The sequence below is a fragment of the Drosophila kikkawai genome, chromosome 3L (genome assembly GCF_030179895.1).
Source record: "Drosophila kikkawai strain 14028-0561.14 chromosome 3L, DkikHiC1v2, whole genome shotgun sequence".
Taxonomy (NCBI): Eukaryota; Metazoa; Arthropoda; class Insecta; order Diptera; family Drosophilidae; genus Drosophila; species Drosophila kikkawai.
Genome location: NC_091730.1, coordinates 12688371 through 12714725, shown reverse-complemented (window position 1 = coordinate 12714725; position 26355 = coordinate 12688371). Strand labels below are relative to the sequence as shown.

At 41.5% G+C, this 26355-nt stretch overlaps 3 protein-coding genes and 1 long non-coding RNA gene across 7 annotated transcripts in view; 3 read left to right on the top strand and 1 right to left on the bottom strand.

Annotated features, from left to right (window-relative positions):
• Positions 1 to 326: 326 nt before the first annotated feature.
• Positions 327 to 7541, top strand: LOC108070604 (latent-transforming growth factor beta-binding protein 4). Of its 2 annotated transcripts, XM_070285723.1 has the most exons (10): positions 327 to 344; positions 726 to 850; positions 2023 to 3036; positions 3098 to 3223; positions 3285 to 4259; positions 4836 to 5765; positions 5822 to 6843; positions 6907 to 7009; positions 7063 to 7223; positions 7346 to 7540. In XM_070285723.1, exons 2-10 carry the CDS (start codon positions 796 to 798, stop codon positions 7457 to 7459), a joined length of 4500 nt encoding a protein of 1499 aa, XP_070141824.1. In that variant the 5' UTR covers positions 327 to 344; positions 726 to 795; the 3' UTR covers positions 7460 to 7540. The 2 variants fall into 2 exon arrangements, with proteins under 2 accessions (XP_070141824.1, XP_017016663.1); XM_017161174.3 differs by having other exon boundaries at positions 3285 to 5765; positions 7346 to 7541.
• A 1440-nt stretch (positions 7542 to 8981) lies between these two features.
• Hn (phenylalanine hydroxylase) lies at positions 8982 to 11695 on the top strand. Its single transcript, XM_017161180.2, has 5 exons — positions 8982 to 9075; positions 10087 to 10759; positions 10822 to 11084; positions 11147 to 11376; positions 11441 to 11695. The coding sequence occupies exons 1-5, from the start codon at positions 9046 to 9048 to the stop codon at positions 11601 to 11603; spliced, it is 1359 nt and encodes a 452-aa protein (XP_017016669.1). The 5' UTR covers positions 8982 to 9045; the 3' UTR covers positions 11604 to 11695.
• Clk (circadian locomoter output cycles kaput protein Clock) lies at positions 11684 to 24947 on the bottom strand. Of its 2 annotated transcripts, none has more exons than XM_017161088.3 (8): positions 24584 to 24947; positions 18345 to 18641; positions 16468 to 16628; positions 16224 to 16405; positions 15887 to 16103; positions 15450 to 15812; positions 14245 to 14864; positions 11684 to 14177 (listed from the first exon to the last, which is right to left on the bottom strand). In XM_017161088.3, the coding sequence occupies exons 2-8, from the start codon at positions 18380 to 18382 to the stop codon at positions 12702 to 12704; spliced, it is 3057 nt and encodes a 1018-aa protein (XP_017016577.3). In that variant the 5' UTR covers positions 18383 to 18641; positions 24584 to 24947; the 3' UTR covers positions 11684 to 12701. The 2 variants fall into 2 exon arrangements, with proteins under 2 accessions (XP_017016577.3, XP_070142183.1); XM_070286082.1 differs by having other exon boundaries at positions 16468 to 16616.
• The window catches only part of LOC121502290 (uncharacterized), an 81582-nt gene continuing 71202 nt past the window's right edge, over positions 15976 to 26355 (top strand). For both annotated transcript variants that reach the window (XR_011445054.1, XR_011445055.1), the window contains exons 1-3: positions 15976 to 16115; positions 16230 to 16417; positions 16484 to 16694. This is a non-coding gene — a long non-coding RNA (uncharacterized lncRNA). The remainder of the gene's footprint in view (positions 16116 to 16229; positions 16418 to 16483; positions 16695 to 26355) is intronic.

Sequence of the window (26355 nt, the reverse complement as noted above, 5' to 3'; positions counted from 1 at the left end):
TAATCATTTTCCGGACAAGCACTTTTGACAGCCGCTGAAGGATCACAACGATCAAGTTCAATGCAAAAGCAGAGGAGGCACAACAGCCCCTCATCAATTCTCGAGGCCCAATGCTAATGATAATACCACCGGGTAAAAATAGTTTCCATCTCCCCAAACCAAACGGTGACACTTGTGCGCTCTCGTACTAATTTGCTTTATGATAGCAATGAAATATCAGCATATATCTGCCTCTAAACCTATATATATTTTTCTTTGGAGGCGCGGAAAATCCGTGGGTTCCCTTCGAGAAAAGTTGGAATCTTTTTGGCTCCTCAGTCTTGCCTTGGCTCTCGGCGGAAACGGTGCGTTCTTTTCTAAATACAAAATTTCGAGTTGCTTTTCTGAGATTTTCGAAAATACATATATATACAAAAGTTCCTTGTTGATTTTTTAATATTAAATAAAGTTATTACATGCTTAATGAATTCAAATTACTGAAAGTGCTTTGACTTTGTGTAAAACTGTCCCTTTACTTCCACAAAATGCCTATAGATATATGTAAAAAGTGCTGAACATGTGCTATTTATAAAAGCCGCCTTAATCTTAATGGCTCTGCCCCTCTATATATCTTTACATATATAGTTCTTGTCCCATAAATATGTTGGAGACAAACTAAAAAAACGAAACGAGAAACGTGAAATTTTATTAATGCCTTCTTATTTATAAAATTCAAAAATCCAAAGAAGTCAACCGAAGTGAGAGAGTGGAAAGGTGTGATAGCAGCTCCAAAAGGATCGTGAAAAGGGCTGCAGAATGTGGGCGGCGAAATATGTTTTATGGACGCTGACATGCGTTGCATTTGCTTCAGGTAAGCGTGGGCGAGGCTCTATAATATCTTACGGATATCGGGGAATGGGAAATTTATGGCACACTATTGAAGGAGATTGGGATTTTACTAGAAATCGGTGGAAGCATACATTGGGAGGTGGAAATATCTGTTCAAAAAGTGAATATTCTTTGTAGAGAAAGAAGCGAAAATATAGCTAAAGAAGTATTCAAAATAAATAATTTAATCATGCTAAGATAAAGCCTATATTCAAATGTATATAAATTTATATTTAAATAGATCAGGAAAATCATTTTATTTTTAATTGTAATTGTTAAGAACCCAATTTTTACGCTCTGAAATTTCCTTTTCATAAGAAAAACGAATTTTCTTAACCAATATATTTTTCTTGAGTTCAATGAATAATTCCGCATTTTTCTTATTCATAAGGAACACAATTTACCCACTTCCAAATCTTTATCTATATGACCACACAAAACTGTCATAAAAACCATTTGTCCTAACAGCTAATGGACCATATATGTATATTTTTATGACACGTTTTCTCTATAGGAAAATAGTGCTATATAAATGAGTCATGACTAACACGGGGCACCCATTTACCTTAACGAAATATAGTTCACCAAATTACCGGCCGGCGTTCAGAGAGACAAGAATCATAAAAACCGATCGTAAATCAAAGCAAAGAAAATCCCAAAATGAAAAATTAAACTCGGAGGAGACACGAGAGAAAATCTTCATGGCAATGAAAAGTCTTTTGGCACTGATTCAACTGATTGATTCAGCTTGTTTTTATGGGTTTCCCCTTAAGTAGCTGAGTGTCTAAGATAGCTCTGAATATTTTTTTTGATATTAAAGGGACTGCGAGCAGCTGTAGGAGGTATTAAAATAATGAAGGACTTTGGAGAGAAGTTTTTATTTCAAAAGTGAAGTGGATAACACCCGGAGATTATCAGTGATTATATTCTTATTGCTTTTTACATACTATTTGTTTAGAATTACAATTCCTTGAAAGAATTATAACTCAAGATAATGGCATACTACAGCTGTTGATCACAAATTTTAAAAGAACGATTTCCCTGGCTTAATAAATTTCATTAATAAATATTTACTGGCATAATTTTAGGCTGCATAATATTAAGATAATATTTACTATACAAGACACTTTTCCTCCCAATCTTCTCACACCCTAGCTTCTTTAAGCTCAGAGCGGCGTGAAAAGATCATGAAAATTCCCGAAGAGCCAAATGTACCCAAGTCCCTGGCGGCTATTTTGGACATGAGCTGTGTGGAGGCCAAGGTTGTGCCGCCAGAGATTAACCACGGTCGAGTGTCTCTCTTCGAGCGTCGCCGGCGGGGCGAGAAGGTCTTCCTGGTGGCCTATTTCTCCTGCAATGAAAATTACAAGTTCGAGGCCGCCGACGCCACTGCCATGTACTGCTCCAACCGGAAATGGGTCGGGGAAATCCCCACCTGCATTCCCCAGGCAGAATATACCGATGGCGAGGGCGAGGGCGATGGCGATGGAGAGACTGAGTTCGATGAGTACGACGAGTACGAGACGATTCCCAATGATGAACTCAATTCAGTAGAAAACAATGAGGAAGATGAGACGCAGGATAATGAGCAGGAACCACCTTTGCCACCACTGCCACCGCCAGTAAAGGAAGTTGCTACAACTGCAGATGAATCCAAGCTGGAGGTCACCGGCGATGTCAAGCCGGAACCACAAATTGTTATCCAAATCAATGAAGATAAAAACAGCCCAGTGGCACCATCAAATATTGAAGTTCAAAGAAACAAGGAGCAGGAAGAGGCTACATCTGCAGAGCCTATTGAACCAGAAATTGACAACGAAGTTCCCCAAGAAATCGAAACTATTTCGGAGCCCGAAATCCCAACTTCCCAGGAGCCAGAAAACGGCATTGCCAAGGAGCCTGATAACTCTATAGTTCAGGAACCTGAAATAAAGGCATCCCCGGAGCCAGAAGTCCCGCCCGTTGAGGTAACCTCTCCTAGTGCAGAAATTGCATCCAAGAAGGATGCTTATGCCCCAACCCTTTTGGGTACTGATTGCGGAGAAGACAACCCCAATTGTGAGCAAATATGCAAGCGATTGCTCTATCCAGATGAGAACGAACCCGTCTACAAGTGCGACTGCTGGCAGGGCTATACCCTGAATCTTACAGATTATACCGGGTGTATAGGTGGGTGAAGTTGACTACAATTCGAGGATAAACCTTACTTAATCTTATATTTTTTCCTCAGATATCGATGAGTGCCAGGAGTCAAATGGTGGCTGCTCGGAGATCTGCAATAATCTACCAGGAGGATTCCAATGCGCCTGTCAAAAAGGCTACGAAATAGATGCTTCAACTGGGAAGTCTTGTATAGGTAGGTACTTTAAGGTATAAAAGAAATCTTCTATATATAAAATATATATCCTATTTTCTAGACATTGATGAATGCGCCAATCCCGAACTATCTTCAGACTGCCAAGCTGGTTGCGAGAACCTTCCAGGTTCTTACCGCTGTGTGGTGCCGTTGGTGACCAAGGAAGAAGCCACCAAAGAGGAAGCCCCCAAAGAGGAAGCCACCAAAGAGGAAGCCACCAATGAGGTCACTGAAGAATTGGTCAAGGAGACAACCACCGAAATAGCACCCAAGTCCAGTTGCAATTCCGGCTTTGAGCTGTCTGCCGATGGCAGTCAATGCCTGGACATCGACGAGTGCGAAGTGTTTGGTCCGGAAGACCCTCATTACTGCCAGCACAAGTGCGAGAATACAATTGGTTCTTACCGTTGCCATTGCACCCAAGGCTACCATCTTCTCGAAGACAAGCACAGCTGTGCCCTAGATGGCTGTGCGGATCTGGACAATCCACAGCTAAATCGCACTCGTTGCGCCCATGAGTGCGAGGATCTGCCGGAGGGCAATTACCGTTGCAAATGTCCCAAGGGCTATGAGCTCTCCGAAGATGGGCACTCGTGTTCGGTGCTGGAGACCCCCTGTTCCACGCAAAAGGGCCACGAACGTTGCTCGCCGGGAACTTGCATGCCCAGTGAGAACAACACTAGTTTTAGCTGCATTTGTCCCGATGGATACAGAAGTGAGAGTTTAAGCTGCCAGGATATAGACGAGTGTGCGGAGGAGTCGCACCTGTGCAGCCACCAGTGCCAGAACACACCCGGAGGCTATCAGTGTCTGTGTCCCGAAGGTCTCAACTTGGTGGAGGAGTTGACCTGCCTGGCCGAGGATCGCTGCGAGGTCAACAACAATGGCTGCGAGCAGATCTGTCTAACGGCTCGTGGAGGCATCTGCTCCTGTCGCGAGGGCTTCCGCCTGAGCCCCGATGGCAAGAGCTGCGAAGACGTGGACGAGTGCCAGGTGAAGAACGGTGGCTGCCAACAGGTGTGCCGCAATCTTCCAGGTTCGTATGGGTGTGTTTGTGCCGCTGGCTACGAGCTGCTCAAGCTGGACGGCATCCGTGGCTACTGCTTCGACATCGACGAGTGCTCGCGGGGTACTCACAGCTGCAGCGAGCAAATGCTTTGCGAGAACCTCAATGGTTCCTACACCTGCTTGTGCCCGCCGGGCTATGCCCTGGGACTGGACAGCCTCATTGCCACATCGCTAAACACCTCATCATCATCATCATCATCCCATGACTCAACTTCATCCGCGACTCCATCATGCCTGGACATCGATGAGTGCTCGCTGGCCAATGGCAATTGCTCGCATTTCTGCCAGAATGAACCCGGTGGCTATCAGTGCGCCTGCCCCATGGGCTTTGCTCTCTTCGAGGACATGCGTACGTGCCAAGACGTCGACGAGTGTGGCGAGAACAATGGCCACTGCGCGCAGCTCTGCTTGAATCAACCCGGGGGCTTCGCTTGTGCCTGCGAATCGGGCTTCGACCTGACCGCAGATGGCTTCGGCTGCTCGGACATCGACGAGTGCTCTCAGAGCTATGGAAACTGTAGCGACATCTGCATAAATCTTTTAGGTACCTTTGCCTGCGCCTGCGAGAGGGGCTACGAGTTGGCGAAGGACGGTAAGACCTGTCAGGATGTGGACGAGTGCTCGGGATTGCTCTCCGGTGGCTGCACCCACGAGTGCATCAACAAGGAGGGAACCTTCGAGTGCGGCTGTCCCCTGGGATATATTCTCAACGAAGATGGTCGCAGCTGTCGTCCTGCTTTGGTCGGTTGTCCGCCGGGCACCCAGAGGTCCTCCGACGGCTGTGCTCCTATTGAGTGTGGTCTCGGTTGGATGCTGGGATCGAAGGGCAAGTGTGTGGACATTGACGAGTGCCAGGTGAACAATGGCGGCTGCTCGCATCGCTGCGAGAACAGCGAGGGCTCCTTCAAGTGCAGCTGCCCGCCGGGTTATAGCTTGGATGCCAAGCAAAGGAATTGCCAGGATATCGACGAGTGCGCTGAGGACAAGAAGAGCTGTGTGGCTGGCAAGTGTGTAAATGAGGTTGGAGGGTTCCGTTGTGAATTCCCCAAGTTTCCCGATCTGCCCGAGGTTCCAGCTGTCTCTGCTCTGCCCGAATTTCCCAAAACGGAAACGAACAAAATCAACTATCCGGACATTAACGAAAGGCCAAACGAGATACCTCAGAGTCCAAAGTTCCCCTCCTTCCCGGAGATATCAAAGCCGAAGTACCCATCGTTCCCTACGCTACCAAGCTTCCTGGATTCAAGCACACCGGAACCAACCTTTGGCCAGTCGCAGCCCAGGGATCTCTGTCCGCGGTTCCAGGCTCCTCCGAATGGCAAAGCTCGCTGTAACAGATACCGCCAGAAGAAGAAGCTGTTCTACAACAGTCGTTGCCGCATCACCTGCAATCCGGGTTATACCCTCGAGGGTCCGGAGATCAGAAGCTGTGGACCCACAGGAGTTTGGGAGGGTGCGGAGACCAAGTGTATTGGTGAGTTCTCATGTGTTTGGGTTGTTTTATTTGTTCTAGTCCTGTTCTCTTCACAGCTATTCAGCAGCCCAGCGTGCAGACCCCAGGAATCTGTCCCGCTTTGCGACCCGCTCGCAATGGCATCATCTCCCCTGCCAGCTGTACCCAAGGGCCATCTCGGTTCGGAGACATCTGCCAGCTCCAGTGTAATCCCGGTTTTGTGGCCACCGGACCCATGCTCACCTCCTGCATGGTCCTGCAGGGTTGGGCCTTCGGTTCCGATCTCGATTGCAAGCCCTTTGAAAGCAGCAGCTTGTTTGGCAGCCAGATTCCCTGGGCTCCTTCGCAATCCCTGCAGAATTTGGCGCCCGTGCGAGTTCACCAGAGAATCAGACCTCAAATCAAGTGTCCCGAGAATGTGGTGATCCTGCTGCATAGCGGCGAACAGAAGACGCATGTGACTTTGCAAAGACCGGAAACGAATCTGAAACGAAGTCAATTGGTGGCTTCACCCGCCTGGGCAGGAAAACTTGAGGGTCATTTGCCAGCCGGAGTGCATAAGGTCCACTTCCGAGTGACCGATCCAGAGACCAGGTTACATGCATCCTGTGAGACAGTGATCACCGTCAAGGCGGCCACTCCTAGCTATTCCTCTGTGCAATTTCCCCCGCTGCCCAGGCCGGCGCCATTTCCCACATTTTCCTCCAGAAGCTCAGATAGATTTCCCTCAATTACTTCCTTTAATTCCGAACCCAAGCCAGCTCCCTTTCCCACATTCTCCTCATTTAATTCCGAACCCCAACCAGCTCCCATTCCCACATTTTCCTCGCTTGGAAAATCGGAATTTCCCAGTTTCAGTTCGTCAGTTCCTAAGGCTTCACCCTTTTCCGGGCTGGAACCATTTTCCCAGAAATCTGCCAAGCTGATTAGCTCTGCTCCGGCGGCTACGGAAAGTACAAGAATCGATTTGGGTTCGGATACGACCAATTTTTGTCCACCTTCGATTGAGGTTCACTTGAGAGAGCACCAGAACCTGCGATCTGTGGTCTGGGAAGAGCCGCGATTCAATGGAAAATTACTCAAGATCTACAAGTCGCATGTGAGTAATATCTAAAAAATAATTAAGTTCAAGGAAAATTTGATCATTTTCTTTTATTTTCAGTTTCCTGGGGCTTTGTTCAAGGCGGGAGATCATACCATTAAGTACGAGGCCACCACCACAGACGGGGTGACCCTCAGATGCATTTTCTTTATACATGTGAGATGTAAGTATTCTTGTAATAAATTTAAGATATATATTTATCTTTCGCTTAAATAGCTGCCAAACCTTCACCTCCACCGCCTCAGGCAGAGCTCCGCTTTGAGCCCGAGGCCGAGTCCAGCTCTGCACCTGCTCAGCTCCGGAGCTTCGATAGTCTAGTGTCGGGAGTCTATGTTGTCTGCCCTAATAAAGAGCCCGTTCGGGTGACTGACCAATCCGTAAGTTTGACTTTCCTCGAACTCAGCCAGAGCTACGATTGTAATAGTACTCATCTAGCGAAGGTTCTATTTTATATAGCTTTAATATCTTATAATAATAATATCTATAACTGAATATCTAGGTCAACCTGCCCGTGGGCTGCACTCTGAAGAACGTGCGCCCGCAATCGAGTCCCCAGAAACATCTGAAACGCGGCCAGCTCACCTCGCTGTGGCATCACTATGCGAATTTCTAAAGTCTGTAACTATATACATAAATATACTATATACGACTGCTCATCACATGGAATAGTAGATTTGATGCGACATTTATACAAATATTTTTGTACGTCTTTTGTATGATTACCTTAAATAAACTTAAATAAAAATATTTTAAAAATAGTGAAGAATGTTTAGAAGGGAATTTTATTGTTTATGGAGGGACTTTATCATCATGTAAAGCAAATTTATATATTTATATATTTAAAGAATCTTTTTATATAAATATAAATATCTATAAAGTATAATTTTCAACTCTTAATTAAGCTTATGTTTATCAAAATGTTTGACCATGAAACTCTTCTTCACCGATCAACGGAAAAGAGTCTTGTAAACTTGTGTAATATTACATCAGCTTAAAAATTTTCTTTTATCAGTTGGCGTGCCATAAGCCACTACCACTAACCCCTCAACTTTAGAGTATAAACAAAAACAATTATTGCTTTCCACAAACAAAAAGACCAAGCAATGATCATGGCCAATGCAATCCACATAGAACAAAGATATTACAAATAGAACTCGACTAAGTCTAAGGTAATTAAAATGATTGATTTATATCTGAAAAATCAGGCTAAGACCAGGTGAGTGAACTGATTGATTTAAGATTGGTTCTGAATTCAATTCCCATCAAATCGCTGTGGATCGTATCGTTTATACGTAACAGCAAAGGCAGCGCGTGCCAGGCCCACCACTTGAAGCTGTTCACTACTGAAATAATTGCCCTGAAATGCCGTTGAACTCGTTTGGTAAGAACCTGTCATTAACAATAAAAAAATCACTCTGTTAAGATTATTCAGTTTTATTTTGTTTTTTGTTTTTTTTTTTTTTTTGCAAAAACAAAGAATCTAAAACTAGCTAGAATAATGTTTTGTTATAACGAACCCCAGCAGAGCCATGAACATGACTGCTGATAATATTTTAATGAAACAGTCGAGCTTCCTGAAGATGAAATTTGACGAAATTTATATTATTAACTAAAATTCATAAGGAAAAATATTGGTTAAAAAATTGAGAATAATTTAAATTTAGCCTGGATTTATTTATCTTAAAATACACAACCCCAATCGCTTATCACTTAGTCTAGAAGGGTTTTGTGTTGTTATTTTTATTAATTAGTTTATTCTTTTTTTAAGTCAGAAACACTTCGACTGGTTTACAGAATCTAGACTGTATCTATGTTTTAATATTTAGATTTAATCGGCTAGACAGCGGCTTCTGTAATGAGATGGAATGAGATTTTAGGCCCATCGAGAGGCGGCGACTGATAACCCCAGAAGCCGCAGAGTTAGAGTCGAGATTGGACCGCATGTGGATGCCATTCCAAGATCATTCACTCGCCCGATTGCCCGCATTATTATTTACTGGTTTCAGTTGAGTTCGGTTTTCGTTTTCGTTTTGGAACCGCCATAAACTAGGGGGGCTGGGTTGTGGGGCCTGGGGCCTAGCGAAAAGTCTATTTAAGCGCGCGATTAACTGAGAATTTAAATCAGTTTTAAATCGTGTGCCGAGCGGATCGTTCGTTATTTCAGTGAAGACACCACCACCAGAGACGGAATCAAGTGAGATGTACCAGCGTCAGGTCTCCTTTGATAAGGTTTGTGTTGGCTCAGCAAGCCGCGAACTGTAAAATAGCAATCAAATTAATAACAATAACACATTTATTTATTTATTTGTGCACTCAACCTGAACTTTTGCTAACCTTGACAAGAATATATCAACAACAAGCAAATATATTAATTTATTAAAACGATTAAAGTGAGAAAGCGGATTTATAATCGAATTGACTTGTCATGGAATTGGGTTAGTTCGCCATTACAAAGACAAAGGAATATTCATAGGAATATACTGTATTTTTGCTGGGTTGAGTGGAATATTTATTTCTGCAGCAAAACAAAAACAATAGTTTTTTTCTTACTCATTTAAAAATAAAACATAAAAAGGCTAATTTATGAGAAACTAGAATTGAAACCTGAATTAGAAAACCGGCATTATTTCTATTTTTATATATTTGTTTTGATGCATAATTTAGAAATGGGGAAAAATATCGGTTTGATAAAGGATTTATTCAGAGCAGAAAATAATAAATAAATAATTTAAATAATTTAATAATAATTTTATTAAAGCCTTTTTAAATTGTTTAATAACTCCTCAGTAAATCCTTGGCAAGAAACCTTCTCAAATTACCACTTTTCAAGACCTTTAGAAGACACATCACACCAAGTTCAAGGTGAGCCCTTGGCAATATGCACTGATTGCCTTTGCGGTCAGGCCTAAACCTTCAATATTACCACTATATCTCAATGCAAATGATGTAAATCTTATGCAAGTACTACAATTACAGTTTGTTTAGTCATTTATGGCTTCGTTTATTAAAAATTTCACAGGGTTTGGCCCTAGTTAACCCATATAACAAAAGATTCGCTGATAGTTAATCGGCTGAAATATAATAATGTGTAGCTGATAATTATTATAATAGAAAGTTAACCTGATAACTAGTTCAACGGGTCATTCACTTGTCTTTCCTATGATGCAATTGGATTTTTCCAAAACATAAATGTAAATATTTTCAGACGTTAAGGAAAGTTTTCCCCTTGATTTCTTTTAGCCAACGCGCGTTGAGGACTCGGCTTATATAGTCGAGGGTGTGGACATTCAGGAGGCCAGGAACACCTGCCTGCTGTTCTCGCCCAAGGACTCCTCGCTGTCCAGCGGTGCCTTGGCCAATATCCTGGGCATCTTCAAGCAGCATGACATCAATCTAGTGCACATCGAGTCCCGCTCCTCGCTGCGTGTTCCCGGCTACGAGTTTTTCGTGGAGGCCGATGGCAAGTCGGGGGCTCTGGGCAAAGCTATCGAGGATGTAAAGGAGCAGTGCAGCTACTTTAATATCATCTCACGCGACTACAAGGATAATGACACTGCTGTGCCCTGGTTCCCACGGCGTATACGTGATCTGGATAGGTTTGCCAATCAGATTTTGAGCTATGGCTCTGAGTTGGATTCCGATCATCCGGGATTCACAGATCCTGAGTACCGCAAGCGCCGCAAGTATTTTGCCGACATCGCCTACAACTACAAGCATGGCGAGCCCTTGCCACATGTGGCCTACACCAAGGAGGAGACCGAAACCTGGGGCATTATCTTCAGGAACCTGACCAAGTTATACAAGACCCACGCCTGCCGGGAGTACAATCACGTCTTTCCCCTGCTGGTGGACAACTGTGGCTTCCGCGAGGATAATATTCCACAGCTGGAGGATGTCTCTAACTTTTTGCGGGGTAATTATATTTATTTTTGATTTGCTTAAATTTATATTTATTTCTTTAAAATCTTGTTAAAGATTGCACTGGCTTCACCCTTCGTCCGGTGGCTGGTCTTCTTAGCTCTCGAGATTTCCTGGCTGGCTTGGCCTTCCGCGTCTTCCACTCCACTCAGTACATTCGTCATCCCAGCAAACCCATGTACACCCCAGAGCCAGATGTCTGCCACGAGCTGATGGGCCATGTCCCACTCTTTGCCGATCCGGCCTTTGCCCAGTTTAGTCAGGAGATTGGTTTGGCTTCGCTGGGAGCCCCAGATGATTATATTGAGAAGCTTTCCACGGTAAGCTTGACAATTAATTTACAACTGATCTAAAATATTTATTAACATATTTTTATTTCCAGATCTTCTGGTTTACTGTTGAGTATGGTCTCTGCCGTCAGGAGGGTGAGCTGAAGGCCTATGGAGCTGGCTTGCTCTCGTCTTATGGAGAACTGGAATACTGCTTGACGGAGAAACCGCAGCTGAAGGACTTTGAGCCCGAAGTCACTGGCATTACCAAGTATCCCATTACCCAGTTCCAGCCTCTTTACTATGTGGCCGATAGCTTTGAAAGTGCCAAGGAGAAGACCATGTAAGGAGATTCCTTAAATTTCCAAAGCAACAATATCCTTATAATATATTTTATACCGTTACAGTAAATTTGCCAACTCGATTCCGCGTCCTTTCGGTGTTCGCTACAATGCCTACACCCAAAGCGTTGAGGTTTTGGACTCCAAGCCTCAGATTTCGAATCTGATGGACAACATCAACTCCGAGTTCCAGATCCTGCAGAATGCCATCACCAAGCTGCGCGTCTGATCCTACTACCTTACATTACCCCCTGTCTATATACATATATTGTTAGGAATGATTTGAATAATAAATACCAAGAAATTAGTCGTCTTATGTAACCTTTTTGTTTGCTTTATTACAACTCTGCTTAGTTCGGTTATGTTTTTGATTTGATTAGCTTGTTCAGTATGTTTTTTTGGGGGAGCTTGTTTCGCAAAACATAAAAACATCAAGTTATGTACAAAAAAGTCCTAGTTTATCCTCCTCGTTCGCTTATTTACAGGCTTAACCAAGTTCTCCCGACTTGTCCTATAGGTATGTACAGAGCTTAAACACTGAGTTAACTAGAGTTTTAAGGTAGTTGTAGTTGAGTGTAAGATAGTTGGTTTTCATTTACAATTGGCCAAGTTTAAAGCATTTGGCTCTTTATCAGCTGAAGATCGAAACATATTCGAACGAGCTCTTCCAACAGCAAAATAGTAATACGGGGAAAGCGGGGTGACGATTGAACTAAGGTATTTCGGCTGTTGGAAAAGATCGGGGCCTTAAGAGAACCTATGGGAATATGCTCACAGCTAAATAAATGTCAGTTGCAATCTCAACCTGAGTTTTGAATTAAAAAAATATGAATATAAATATAGCTTAAGTATGTACAAGAATAAACAATAAATCGCTTGATAAATATCTTGTTTGACTTCGGTGGCGAAGCCCAGTCTTGAAAATAATATGGAATTGGATTAGCTTTGCTTAACTCTTTTGTTTTTTTAGTTGTATTTGTTTAATTACAATAACTTAGAATAGGCTTTAAGGTTCGATTACGTATCAGAGATCCCTGTTTGTGCCTCGATGGCACTTACTAACCTACAGAAACGATGGGCTACATACAATCTTACAAACGAATTAATCCCTACAATATTTTGAGAACTTTACTACAGCTTATTTACACACATTAATCGGGGCTAGGACAATACTCAGTCTGTTGAGATCTACAACTAGTTCTCGGTCACCAATACAGGAGAAGGGTCGATGATAAAGAGAGCCAGAGGCCAAACTTGATTAATTTCTAGCATAATACGCGGGGGCCTACATCTACAGAGAGTTATATACATTAAGGACCTGCACGGGCTATTGACTACTGCCGGGGGCGGTGTGCGGCGAGTTGAATAGATTCTGTGATTGCTCTTGGGACATCTGGTAGGGCAATATTTCTAGATCGTTGGGCAACTGATTTTGGTTCTGACTCTGACTGTTGCTGAGAAAGGGATTCGAACTGAAGAAGTTGTTTGACTGCTGTTGCTGCTGCTGCTGCTGGTGTTGCTGCATCATTTGCTGCTGGTGCTGTTGCTGCTGCTGATGTTGCTGCTGCAACTGACTGCTGCTGGAGCTGTGCATCATTTTGTTGTCTTCGCTCTGGGTCTCCGAGCCATCGTCGCTAATGCCCATGTGAAAGTTGAGGGAGGGACTCGATTCGGTGGCCATTTGCATGTAGGACAACAGGGAGTCCTCGTTGTTGTTCTGCGGGGGATTCGAACTGCCGTTGTTGTTGTTCTGATTGCCATTATTCTGACTGCTGTTGCCACCATTGTAGTTCTGGCTATTATTGTTGCAGCCAGCATTTAGCTGATTGAGTGTGGACTGAGAATCCAGAGATTGCAGGGGTGACAAGTTGAGAAATAAATCATCGATATCCTCGCGCGACAATAGATCATTCTGCTGCTGCAACATTTGTTGCTGCTGCTGCTGTTGTTGCTGTTGCTGCTGCTGATGTTGCTGTTGCTGCTGCTGTTGCTGATTGTGTTGCTGTAGTTGCGTTTGACTCTGATGCTGTTGCTGCAGATTGTGCTGATGCTGTGTGTGCAGATTCTGCTGTTGCTGCATCATCATCTGCTGATCCTGCTGGTTCAGCATCTGCTCTGAATTCAACGCAAAACCATACTGATTGAACTGCGGCTGCACTGCATTACTACCGGAGAAGTTCAGCCCACGTTGACCACTTCCTGATCCCATATTTCCCATGGCCGTGGCCGCCATATTCGTTGTTGCAAATCCCATCGGCATCATGGGCTGCAGGTATGTGTAGCGGGCCAGAAGCAGCTGTTCGGAGACTATCCTCAGCTCGTTCTGCTGCTGCAGTATCAGCTTTTGCAGTTCGTCGTGCTTACGCTGCAGCTGATCCTGCAGCTGGCTCTGCGTGGGCGTCATCACGACGGTGTCGGGCAGCAGGTCCTGCTGTGCCTGCACTGGCAGCGGCGAAAGCACAGGCGCCACCGGAAACGGCGCAATCACCGGTTGCATGGGTATGGCGGTAAGATATTGCGGTGGCTCCAGGAACGTGGGCGCCACTAACTGGGGACTAGCAAGTGGGTAGGCGGGTTGAGGGAACTGGCATGCATTGTTGGCCATCAGCTGGGCAGGAGCAATCGGCAGAATGGGCACCATCTTGGGCGGACCTACGCCCTGCTGCAGTTGCTGGTGCAGCTGTTGGTGCTGCAGCTGCTGCTGATGTTGATGTTGCTGCTGCTGCTGGCTCTGCTGCTGGTGGTTATGATGCGACTGACTGTGATGGTGTTCACGGTGATGCGATCGCTGCCGTTGGCTTTGCTAAAGGAATAAGCGAAATGTAATATTTTTTGTATAAAAAAATAAAAACTTTACATCATATACCCACCGAACTGACGTGCGTCATCATGGACTGCCTGCTGGTAACAGAATCCGCCGAAATGGAAGTGGAATCGGACTCATTTCCCCGGCTGGTGTGGAAATAACACTTTCGCTTGGGCTTTGGGGAGATCCCCGTGGAACTGATATTGCCATAGCTCGAGGCAGGTCGTGATGTCTTCAGGGGATTCACTTGACAGGAGCCGGAAGCCTGAGCCGCTGATGCCGACCACATGGGCGACGAGTCTACGGTGGGTGATGTGGCCGTCGTCTCATTGCCCAGATTGGCCTGGCTGTTGCCCAGCAACGCACTGTCCAAGTTCTGGTTGCCCATCTCAAAGTCCCTGAGGGTTGTGGTGGCGGAGACGGATTTGCTGCTGTTAGCCGTGGAGGCCACAACCTTGCTGTTTCCATTGTTTTGACTGCTGCCGCTGCTGGACTTGGTACGCTCCTTTTGGCTGTCCTTGAGGACCTCCGCGTAGCTGACCACTTTGTGGGTGCAGACCACGTAGTCCGGCTTGGAGTTGAACTGGTGGTAGCTCACATAGTAGTCCGTCTGCAGCCAGATCCACTGCTGGCCTTTGGTTAGAAATCGGTAGTAGCAGGATTTTCCCTCGCCCGTTTGTCGCACTATATGTGGGGAATGTTGGAAGAATCAAATATTAGAGTTACAAGAAGTTTGCCAAATGAAAACAAGTGCTATTTCATGGTTTTATGGCTCATAAAAGGTGTTTAATCTCTTTTGGTTGCAAATTTTTAAGCATCTGTAGTGTGTTTAGGATTCCTAAATACTTATTTAACACTCTATATTATTGTAATCTTTAATAAACTTAATATTTTCCTGTTTAAACAACTTTCTCCAACCGCAGCCAACTTAATGCGCTTCTGGCAAGGTTGCCAGATCGTTTTTCTGACAATCACACAAATCATGGGCGTAGTAAAAGGGTTTAATTTAGATAATCAGCATTATTTTGTAAGCTAAACTGACTACAGAAGTGAAATAACCTTATTATGGCTTAATTTTTAGTAAACTAAACTAGCATTAAATGTCAAATAACTTTAAATCTCTTCCCCTTTTCTCTGATCCCTTCTCTCTACTCCTCTGTTCACAACTTTCCTCAACTGTACTTCAGCGCTGCCACCCTCTACTTCGCGTTAGGTTGGCAGCGCGAACAGCTAAGAAAACTCTAATTGCAATAAATTTTCACAACTTACGCTCTTCGTGGCACGCCACAATGCTGTCCAAATCGTCAAAGTGGTAGTAATCGTAACCCGAGGTGCCCAGCACCTCGAACGGCATATAGCCAATGATCGGCGGCGCGCGGTGATCGAGAAACAGGAACTTCCACTCCATGCTGTGCTTCGAGGTGAATTCGTTGCTCGTGGGATCAATGATGCTCATCTCGCGGATCAATTGGGGATTCTGCACGCGGCCGGTGCCCACAAAAACCAGCTTCTTGTCCACCTCGGCATTGGGATTCTGCTGGAAGATTCGTGGCAAGACAGCAGGCAGTCCGTTCCCGCCGCCGCCATTGGAGCCATCAGAACTAGAGCCCGCCGACATATTGGCATCGTTGCCTGTGTACACAGAGGAGGAGAACAAAGAACAAGCATGAGAGGAGTTGGCATTGAATGGCTGCTCGGCTACCTACGAAAGTAACCCACAAATTTGACCAGTTCGTAGGCATTGGCATCCACCTTCTCCATCCCCCCGCGCCGCAGGTGTGTATAGAAAGTGATCTGGTTGCTAGAACTGATGTCCGTCTGCCGGGGCTCAATCACAGGCGTGGGATTCATGAAGATGTTCAGCAGTGCCTCGTGGTCCATCTCGTAAGCCAGGTCATAGATGGTCATGTTGTACAGGTCGTGCTGAAAGGAAAGGTGAGTTTTTCATAAGTCTTAAAATATCTTTAAGAGATTTGAGAGAATTTATGTAGGAGTCTTGTGTAAGTTTAGTTCCAGCTGTAACGATTTATCTTCTTGACTTACCGGCAGATATCCCAGCTGAGAGGTAATACTTTCCGAGGCATAGAAGATGGAGCCCATGCTGCTAAAGACCATCATAAAGCCATCCAAGGACTCGAGCATTAGATGGGTGAATTCATCGTTGCTCAGAAACGTGGGCTTCCAGTCTTGTTGTATCTCGAAAACCTTGGAGCGGTCCGTGGCCTCTGTTTATTTAGGTAAATATTTAAGAATAATTCAAAATATAAGCAGTAATTGTTTAACCCACCATTATGGTTCTTCAGAAAGGCTATGGTGGACTTGAGGACCGTGGACTTGTCCATCTTTCTGCTAGAGGTCGATATTAAAGCGCTCAGATCGTTGACCAGTGAGTTGAACTGATCCCGCCGCTTCTTCTCGCTCAGATTGCGGGATTTTCTGCAAAGGAAACTACGAGTTAAACAATAATCAATCGGATGCATTTACGATTAGCAACATTTTACATTCACTACAAAGGTGAGTAGCTCATAATATTCAGTATTTGCAACCCCCTAAGGCGAGTCGTTTGTGACCCACGTGTGCCCGGCCCATTCAGGCATTGTCTGGCGTTGATTAGCCACATATGCCCATATGCTATCACCCGCCCTGATTTGTCCCGGGTCTCTCTAAAGGGGGCTGAGCTTGTGTGCCCTTTGTCGCTTTACATTTGCTGCGCTAGAGTTAACTTTTTCTGCTCTGCCATTGACATTTGCATGTCAGAAAAACTGGCTGATGATTGGAGGAGTATATGGATTAACGTTACTGTCAGTTGTTTTTGTGTGCGCTAGTTCATGGCCAGTTATGTATATGTAAGGGTTTAGAGGATATCTTGAGAGCTAATTGAAGGGCAATCTGTTGGGAAATAATTGACGTGGAGTTTAGCTGAATATCTGAAAATTTGCAACTGATTTGCCTTTTTTTTTTGACTAGATAACTCTTTATTTAACTTACGAAGCTTAAGATTTGTTTTCCTAAAGTCTATTTGTTATATTAAATATTTATTTGTTAGAAAATTGTATATTCAAGGAGTTATCGAGGAATTACTAAAACATTGAAAAGATACATCCCTTTGTATAACCGGAATCTGAAATTTTGCTTTCTTAAAAAGCCTGGAAAACCTTATTCTATAAGCTTGAAGTAAATATTTGATTTTTTGTATAGTTTAACGTTTTAACTTTATAAGAAATATTAAAAATTTTTTAAATTATATTATATTTATTTATAATTATGAACTTCTAGAAAATTCGTTTTAATTTCTTTGGTTTTCTGTGAAAATATTTAGTACAACCTCAAAAATTTCCAATCAATCCGAATTTTTTGATAGCAATTCCAAGTTTACTTTTGTTTAAATGGAAATTAAACGGAATTATTATTCCTATCCAGGCTATGTTAAAGGTTTAAAATTCAGTAAAAAGTAAGGAATAACTACAGTATTACCCAAAGAATTCATTTTCTATTCCTTTGCCTCCAATTACCTCAATCATAATACGTTATAAAATGTGGAAAACCCTTAGATGACTTTAAAGTAACATTCTTGTTGTAAATATTATGTTGTCACACCCAGACTAAGAATGTGTGAATGATCTCTAATCAAACGTAGATGACTCCCCTTTGAAATGAGAATTGTCCCACCTCTCTGGATACTTGATTTCTAATTTCTTATATTAATTGCCAACTGATATGCGCCAGACGCCTACGGGTATTGTGCAAACCCAAGTAATTGTAATTAATGCGTGTGCAAATTGAATCCGTACTCCGATTACAACTGATTGAAGTTGGCCGCAGGAGAAACGGATCAACGAATCGAGTTACTGAGACCCCATTGATTGATTCGTGGGGTGTGAATTACCAAAATGGTCTGGGGGCTACCCATCTGAGAGACTGTGACGACAGCAGAGCAGTGTCCTAGTCTTAGTCACAGTCATTCATGAGAAAAATAATAAACAAAGAATGGGGACATTCCACCTTCGAGCGGAAAATTTCACAAAATGCCATATACACGTATTCTCCTCTCCGATTCTGTTTCTTGTCAACTGTCAGTCGCAGACTGTCCACGGATTTGTGCTATCTATTTATGAATAGCCAAGGCCTTTAAGTGTATGGGTGCTTAATGTGTAGTGAACTTACCTTTTCGTATCGTCCTTGTCATCGCTTTCGTCGTCCATTTTCGTATCTGTCGGATAATCCACTTCAAATTGCACGAAATTTTTTCAAAAAAATCACCAAAAATGTTAAGAAAAACCGAAGAAAGTGCGAAACTTTCAACTTCTTTTGAAGACTCTTGCTCACACAACTTCCTAAAAAATTGATTTACACGCTCACATAGTTTTGTTCATATGTTTCTCTGGGTCTTTCGGTTAAAGTTCAGGTAATATTCACGCAACAATTGATTTCCATATGCTCAATATGCCACATTTTGAAGGCCTGCAAAGGGTTGGAAAACACAATTATTATTTTTTTTTATTTTATTTTATTCGGAGAATTTCTTTGTATTATTTTTCCCGACGCTTTTCTCGCAAAATCGTTGTCTCACGTCGCGTTCTGTCAGCAACAAGTGCAGTTGTGGTTCTGTTTCGGCTTTGCCTGCTGCCAGCTTCGAGCAGCATCCTTTGGAATCGGTTTCCTGCAGAGTCCCAGGCAGGGTTATGTAATCCCATAAGCTGCGCCTGCGCAGGCTCCACGAACGGAGGCCCCGTGGCCAATTTGCCAGTTGGTCGTGCCAATCAATGTTGCACATTTGCAACCCCTGAAATGTATGCTACGCTATTTTGTCATGTTACAAAATGCGTTCAGCGAATGCCATAACAACCAGTCGGTGGTTGGAGTGAGTTGGAGAGGGTGTGCTGGGCAGGATTGTGGTGTGGGTGGGGGTGGTTGAGTGGTTGAGTGGCCAGGAGAGCGAGTGGAGCAGCTGCTAACCAATTGCCTGGCTGCAGCCGGCCTTTGGCTGCTTTGTTAGGCTATAAATAAGCTTCCATGCACGGGCTTGCTCGCATATTACATAATTTCTGTGAGAATATTTGATTTTAATACTGCTCTGACTGCTGGTTTTCAGTCACATCTCCATCATCTACTGCTGCTTCGATTAATTTTCTTTCACACCCGCAAATTTTATTCCCTTTTAATTGACGGCGACAACATTTAAGGGGCTTCAGCGAAAAGCAATTTCTTGGCAAACAAAAACTTGAAAACTTTTGAGCAAATGTCAAAGGGGTTTGCAAGCCTGTTAAATGCATTTTTCCAAATGGTTTGAGGTGGAAAACTTTATGCCCAGAATCCGCAATGACGTTGGAATTGAACCCATTTTAAAGCCAAAGCCGGACGAATGTACGAAAAATCAGCGTTTAATTAAAATGTGCAAAGCAGCTTAAAATTACAGCAGCTTTTCATCTGCGTCGAGGGCATCTGTAATTAATCCGTTTAACTCCGTTTGACCAGAGAGAGTCTCATAATTTCCCACATGTAGGCAAGAGTATTTTAAATACACATCAAAGGTAAACATCCGCCCCGTTCCCTGGGCCAAGTGTTGCTGCTGCTGGTTAACCGTAAGTAGCTGTTGGTTGGCCCAAACCCAGCTCCCGAGACCGTTTGTTGGCTTGAAAAGTTGCCAGATAATTGCCAATGACTAGCTTAATGGCTCGTGTTGCAATTAGTGCGGTCGGTTTGGTCTGTCGCAGAGTGCAAAAAAAAAATAGCTTGGAAAAGGGTTCAAATAGAGACATATAGAGACGGTGTCAGGTGTTATTATTGAAGCGTTTAGTTTTACCCCAGAGAATGCGGACTAATTGCCATTTTGCCAACTCAATTACAAACTGTGAAATTATTGGGTCACAGACATTCAACTTTGGATCGAATAGAAGCTATTAAATACAAAGTTGATTCAGGAAAAACTACTCTATCACCTAAACAAATAATATTAAAGCCACTGTGAAATATGCAAAGTCAAGAGCTTGACGGGTTTAGGATCGTTTAATTTGCATTAACAAACCACCTTTCTAAAAAGAAGTCACTTAAGCATGAAATCATGGTTTAAGTCAATAGAATGTAATTAAACTAGTGATTCTTAAGTTATTAAACGGTTTGCTCTTGAGTAGGACAACAAATCATTGATATAAACTGTTTTGAAGTTTGTTTAGTGGTTGAAAGTCTAATTTTTGGAAAGGAGATTGTAACTGCTATTGAACAAGACTTGCAAATGGGTTTTAGTCTTTGTTTTATTAAATTCTATTAATTACAGTTGTATTAAATATAAATACATTGCACCTAAGAAACTTTACTAGTATTTTGTTATTTGCAATAAATTATATTTGCATTTAAGTAAAACTAATTAACCTTATTTTCATAGTTTAAAAATTATTAAATCGATTTTAATATAGATATTTTCTTTGTTTAGTTATTTAGCTTTTCATTTATATAACTAAACAACTTCCTAAAGGTTCCTAAAAATTATTATAAAGGCTTTTAAAATCGTCTTTCACTAACCTCAGTTGTTATTAGCCGCTTTTAATGTATTTTAATCTGAACTATTTAAGACAAATATTAGAGTTTCATTTAAATTAGATAAGTTTGTGAGAAATACTTTAAGTTAAAGTTATAAATATTAAAATAATAAAAGAATAAATTCTTTTTCTACCGAAATAAACCCATTTCTGTTTAGTCTTCCCCTCCCATGTAAGTCTAAGTAAACATTAAAGCTTCTAATACACACAACCCCTAATTTATTGCCGATAGCGCCCTCCCTCCCCTTAGAATCAAACAGATTAAACATTTGGCATTGACAACGACGTTTGTTGTTGTTCTTGGCTGTGAATTTATGGCATATATTTATAAGTATTTGCAATGCGGAAGCCAATAAGTTGGAAAAAAAACATGCATGTGAGCATATAAATAAATGAAAAGCACGGAAAGCCGGTTGGAGTGCACTGGACAGCAGAGCAATGGCAAGTTTACTCAACCCGGCCCGAAGATCGTTGACTGACCTACTCACGAGCACCGAGCGCGGAGAGATATAGTCACTATATCTATTGCCCTCTCACTTGCACTCTCTAACGTCTGATAGCTCGCTCTGGTGGGGGAACTAACGTCATTTGATTGCATTTGTAAAGCTTCGCTCAGTTACAAAAAACATTATCGCATACTGTGGATGTGTGGGTAAGTCATATATACATATACACACACTTGGATGCGTCTTCCTCTCTCTCCCTCTCTCTGTGTGTCTCTTGATTTCTTTGTCAGTGAACTTGAGCTTTTGCCAATGCTAATTGCATTGCGATTACAGCATAGTGTCTGTGTGTGAGTGATAATACCCAATACTCATACGACCCGTTGTACAGCTTTTTGTTTTTTTTTTTTCTTCTGGCTTTCCTCTTGGTTCCGCAAAGCTTGTAATATTTTTTGTCTCACTCCCTCTCATGTTGTTTTAAACTTGACTTAATTGAATTTTTCACTATTTTTTTGTTCACTTTTTTTTTGTTGTTTTGTTATTTTTATCTTTTGCCAATTGCCGTTCATTGATTTATTTTCTTTGCGTTCGTTCCCCCTTTTTCACTCTCTTTTCTAGTTAAAATTCCTAAACTAGTATTAAGCAGCTTAGACAATTTATAGGGTTAAAGGCCCCTCGATTTAACCGGTTCTTTATTGGGGGAGTTGTATTTGGTTTTTGTACTTGGTAAATGGGTTAATGAAAGGGTTTGGAAAACGGATCTGGGAATGGGTAATCCATCTAATAATAAATCAATCGCTGAGATGAGCACTTGATCATGAGTAGTCTGCCTGCTCAATAACATCATCTCGAAACCCCATTTTCATCACAATTTAGATTTCATTAAACATCTATTTCCTTATGCTTAATGAACAGTATTTAAAACGTTAGAAAGAGTGGCTTTAGAGGGGATTTACAAAACCCTGCGGCTAATTTTAAGAAGAATTTTTAATTCAAACTGGAAATAGATATTAATTTGCTTAGGAATAGCCTTGTGGAAAGATTTACTTGAATGTTTAGTCATTGAAACACTTCACTAACATACTAAATATTTATTGCCAGAAGCTTTCCTTCTACTTATCTTTCTTTGTTTTCAACTAACTAAATTTTGCAAAAAGAAAAAGAACTAAAAACAAAAAGGGAAAAGAAAACGAAAAGTACTCCTCCTGACGACATGAGGCAGTTGTCAATCAGTTGCTTATCTCACCATATCAACAAGCAGGTATTTGCTCAAAACGAAAATGAAGTAGACGTGCAGAAAGTGCAGCAAACCAGGTCGTTTAAATGCATTTCGTAATTGTGCCACATTTTATATCAATTTTGTATCGGATAAGTTCGAAACACTGCTTACAGCCTTTTGCCTGTTTTTATAGATTTTGTTTTTAAGTTGGTTGTCAATTGAAATAACTTTTACTGAGAGCGTGTGTGCGGCCACCGCATGATCACACACCACCGCACGAAATGCACACGCGCACTAACACACACCTAGGCACACTCCCGCACACATACACAGATACTGGGTCGAGTCAAACGCTGACGATGACGTTTCAAAAAAAAATTCAAAAAGACGCCAGATCCGAGACCCGAGACTTGTCAGCCAACAATAAAAAAATACAACAAATACAATTAAAATAAAACAACTGAGAAAAGTCAAGTCTGGCGACTGGGGAAATACCTAGCTACTAGTTATTTCCCTGAAAATTCTTCAATAAACGTTTACAGAAGCATGCAAATCGTGGCAACTATGTATGTACTTGTGGGATTTTGAGTGAAAGCACAGTGAACTAAGAGTATTTAAATGGTAAATCAATAAAGTTAATAGGTTTCTCTTCTATTATACAAAAATAAACAAAACCAAGACCTTTAGATCGTGAATCTAAAACTAAATAGGGCTTGTTAAAGGTATAAAAAGGTTTTTATCTTAATAAATTTATTAAAAATTTGTGATTACTTTAATATATAATTTATAAATTAATCTAAACCACAAGTACCCTTCCACAAATTAAGAAAATAGTACACAAATCCTTTAGTTTTCTAAACTAATTATCACAAACTTTGCTATATAATATTAAAATGTTTCATTATTAGTTAATTACTATATAAACTCAACTATGCACAGCAACACTGTATTCCGATCAGATTTACATGCTTTACAACCTGGTAATATCAAACTCAAACACTATATACCCATTTCTAGTATATTGGGTATAAAAGCTGACTTTGACAATGAAAAAAAATGCAACAACACGAGTGCAGCAAACAGAGTGAACAGACTGATACCTATTCTTATATACAAATGTACACTTTATAATAATATATTTAAGGTATTGCGCAGGCGCATGCATATAGCCAAAAGCCTAACGAAAGTCGGCATAGAAAAGTAGTCTCTCTGGCAGATAATTTGTTGTAATTTTTGGTTGAATGCACTTTAGTTTTTAGCGAGAATTCTCCCCTCTCCCACCACCATCACCAGGTTTCTTCGTCTTATCTCCTTTGGCGCGGCATTTTCGTAATAGATTTTTAATGGCTGCAGTTGTTTGTTTCATTGCCCTTTTATTTAATTTATTTTCACTTTATTTTTTAAGGAAAACACTTAAGAATTTAGTCGCAGCTGAGCTAAGCTTTTGGTTTTGGCACTTGACTTTAAAAATTTGTAGTTAAATTAATTTAAGCATTTTTTTTATTTAACTTGGCACTTTAATGATTGATTTTAAGTGGCGTTTATATAATATTTTGTGTTATTTCAATTAACACTTTATTGAAACATCACTCACTTTTTATTTGCTAATTTATTTTAATTTATTGCCTTGTAAAGAACGCCCTATGATTAATTTCTTTATTTATTTGCATCTATATACGTTATATTCCTCTTTGACGGCTTAGCCACTTCTGTTTCTCCGGCTTTTCACTTTATTTCTCTAATAATTATTTCATATTTATGCCTGTTATTTTTGCTCGTGTGTGCAAATTGCTTTTAAAAGTTACATAACATAACTTTTTCCGTTTTGCTTTGCTCATTTTTATTTTCTGGCCGGCTTGCTGCTTCTCAGTTGGTCACAAATCGTATGTATATATTAAAACAGAGCTCCAATAACAAAAATAAAAATAAAATAAAAAACATTTTTAGTTTTCTGCAAACGTCTTAATTCATTGTGACCGAAAAGGTGGAAAATTGCCATTGTTTTCGGGCAATATCAGCACAAAAAACTAAAAAATTCTGGCGAAGCGCGAATGGAGGGAAAGACAACAAAAATCGAAATCAAAACCGAAACAGAAACAAAACCAAAATGATAAAAAACACGGCGTGTAAATTGTGATCAAGTTACACTTGGAGACAATAATTGACGACAGACGGCTTGACTTTTCATCGAGATCGAGTATTTACAAGTTATATTGAAGAATTACTGCACGAAAAAAAGGCGGAATCCGAAAGATACGTATAAACCGAACCCCGATCCGGAAAGCTACTATATATATTTATATATTTTAAAGGGGAGAGAGATCCGCTCGTCGACGCTGCGCGTGCTGGACTCAAACTGAATAAATGCACGAGAAGTGCATTTTCTAAGCTCGCAAAAAGGCCCGTGGATAAACGAAAATGGAAACGGCGAACAAAAATGCAACGAAATGCGAGCGGGACTCCAGAAGCGTTCTCACAGACACTGCGATATAGTATTGGGACACGCGGGAGAGTGAGACTAGTGGCAAGTCTACTTTGCCGGCCGGGGCGTATACGCGATATGTGTGAACATTCCGAGCGTTACCTGACTGACTGATTGAGCTCGGAACGGACCCTCGGCTATTATTTAATATGTCGCCGCTGCACTTGGAGTGGGTTCTCCTCTCGCCAAACTCAGAATCCACTCAATTGCACCGATCGCAGATCTGACTGAGTCGAGTCTTTATCTGTCCGCCTCTCCGGTGGCTCTATCACAAACTATCAACACACAGAAACACACAACAGGGTCGTTGAGGCGAGCGAGGTTCGCTCGCATTTTCCCTCTCCTAGCTGGGCCAGTATCATGTTTTTCTATAGTTTCGTTTCGCCTTCCACCTTTCTGTTTGTTGTCCGATATTCCGGGTGTCTCTGGGTGCAATTCTGGTATTTCGTCTGGAGATTACAGATATAAGGGTCTCTCGGTCTTTGGGTCTCTCTTCTGCCCGCCAAGGGAGCTGAGTCAACGGGCTTTGTTTGCTAAGATTTAAGTTCAAGGTCTGAGCTAAGGGTAAGCCTAGACATATGATAGCTTTAAGCTGGGAAGATGGGGTTTGGGAGGGATCTTGTATATAAAATTTATAAATATTGTTTATTATATAAAAAAGGTTAATTAGTGTCTAAGAATATTTTTAATTTTTTTACAAAAGTATAACCCTGAACCATAAAATCTCATATAGAATTCGAAACAATAAAGATTCTGAGTATGTTTAACTTCTGCAACATTTACCTTTATGTTGGCAGGAGAAATAAGTGTTGCGCAACATGTTCCTAGCAAGATTTTGTCTGTCAACATTTTCCTCTGCCTTTCGCCCTGTTAAATTGAAGTTTTTTATAAATTTAAGCATACATAGACAAAGCTTTGGGTTTTGGGCATAATAGAATTATAATTCTATCATGGTTTTGGGTATCTCTCTTTCGATTCCATTGACTTTAGCTTCCTTACTTGCTTTGTACCGAAAAATAAAGTTGTAAAAAGTGCTCTGTAAATATACATTTATTGATTTAATATTTGTTTGTATCATATTTCATAAACAAAATTCAAAGCTTCAATGTTTTACGTTCGTTATAATAGAAATATTATTTTTCATTACAAAATGGTAATATAAAAGTAACCAGATAATATTCCTAATAACCCATAACGATTAATTTGTTATTTATTTAAATTGTCGAGCAGCTTCTATGTATAATTGATTGAACTTGCAATAATTAAACAACTATTAAAAGTAATTAATTTCTTATAAAAAAATGAAGCAATGAATATTTAAATTTAAAATATAGACAAATGTCATTGGAAATTAAGCTTTTTCCAGGGGACTAGCTCGTCGTTCCATAGGTTTTGTAGTCATAGACACCCATTCATTTATATTTTGTTTACGCAAATTCCCGCTATGAATATTTCATAAGTATAAAAAGTATAGCTCCAGACATGTCTGAGATAT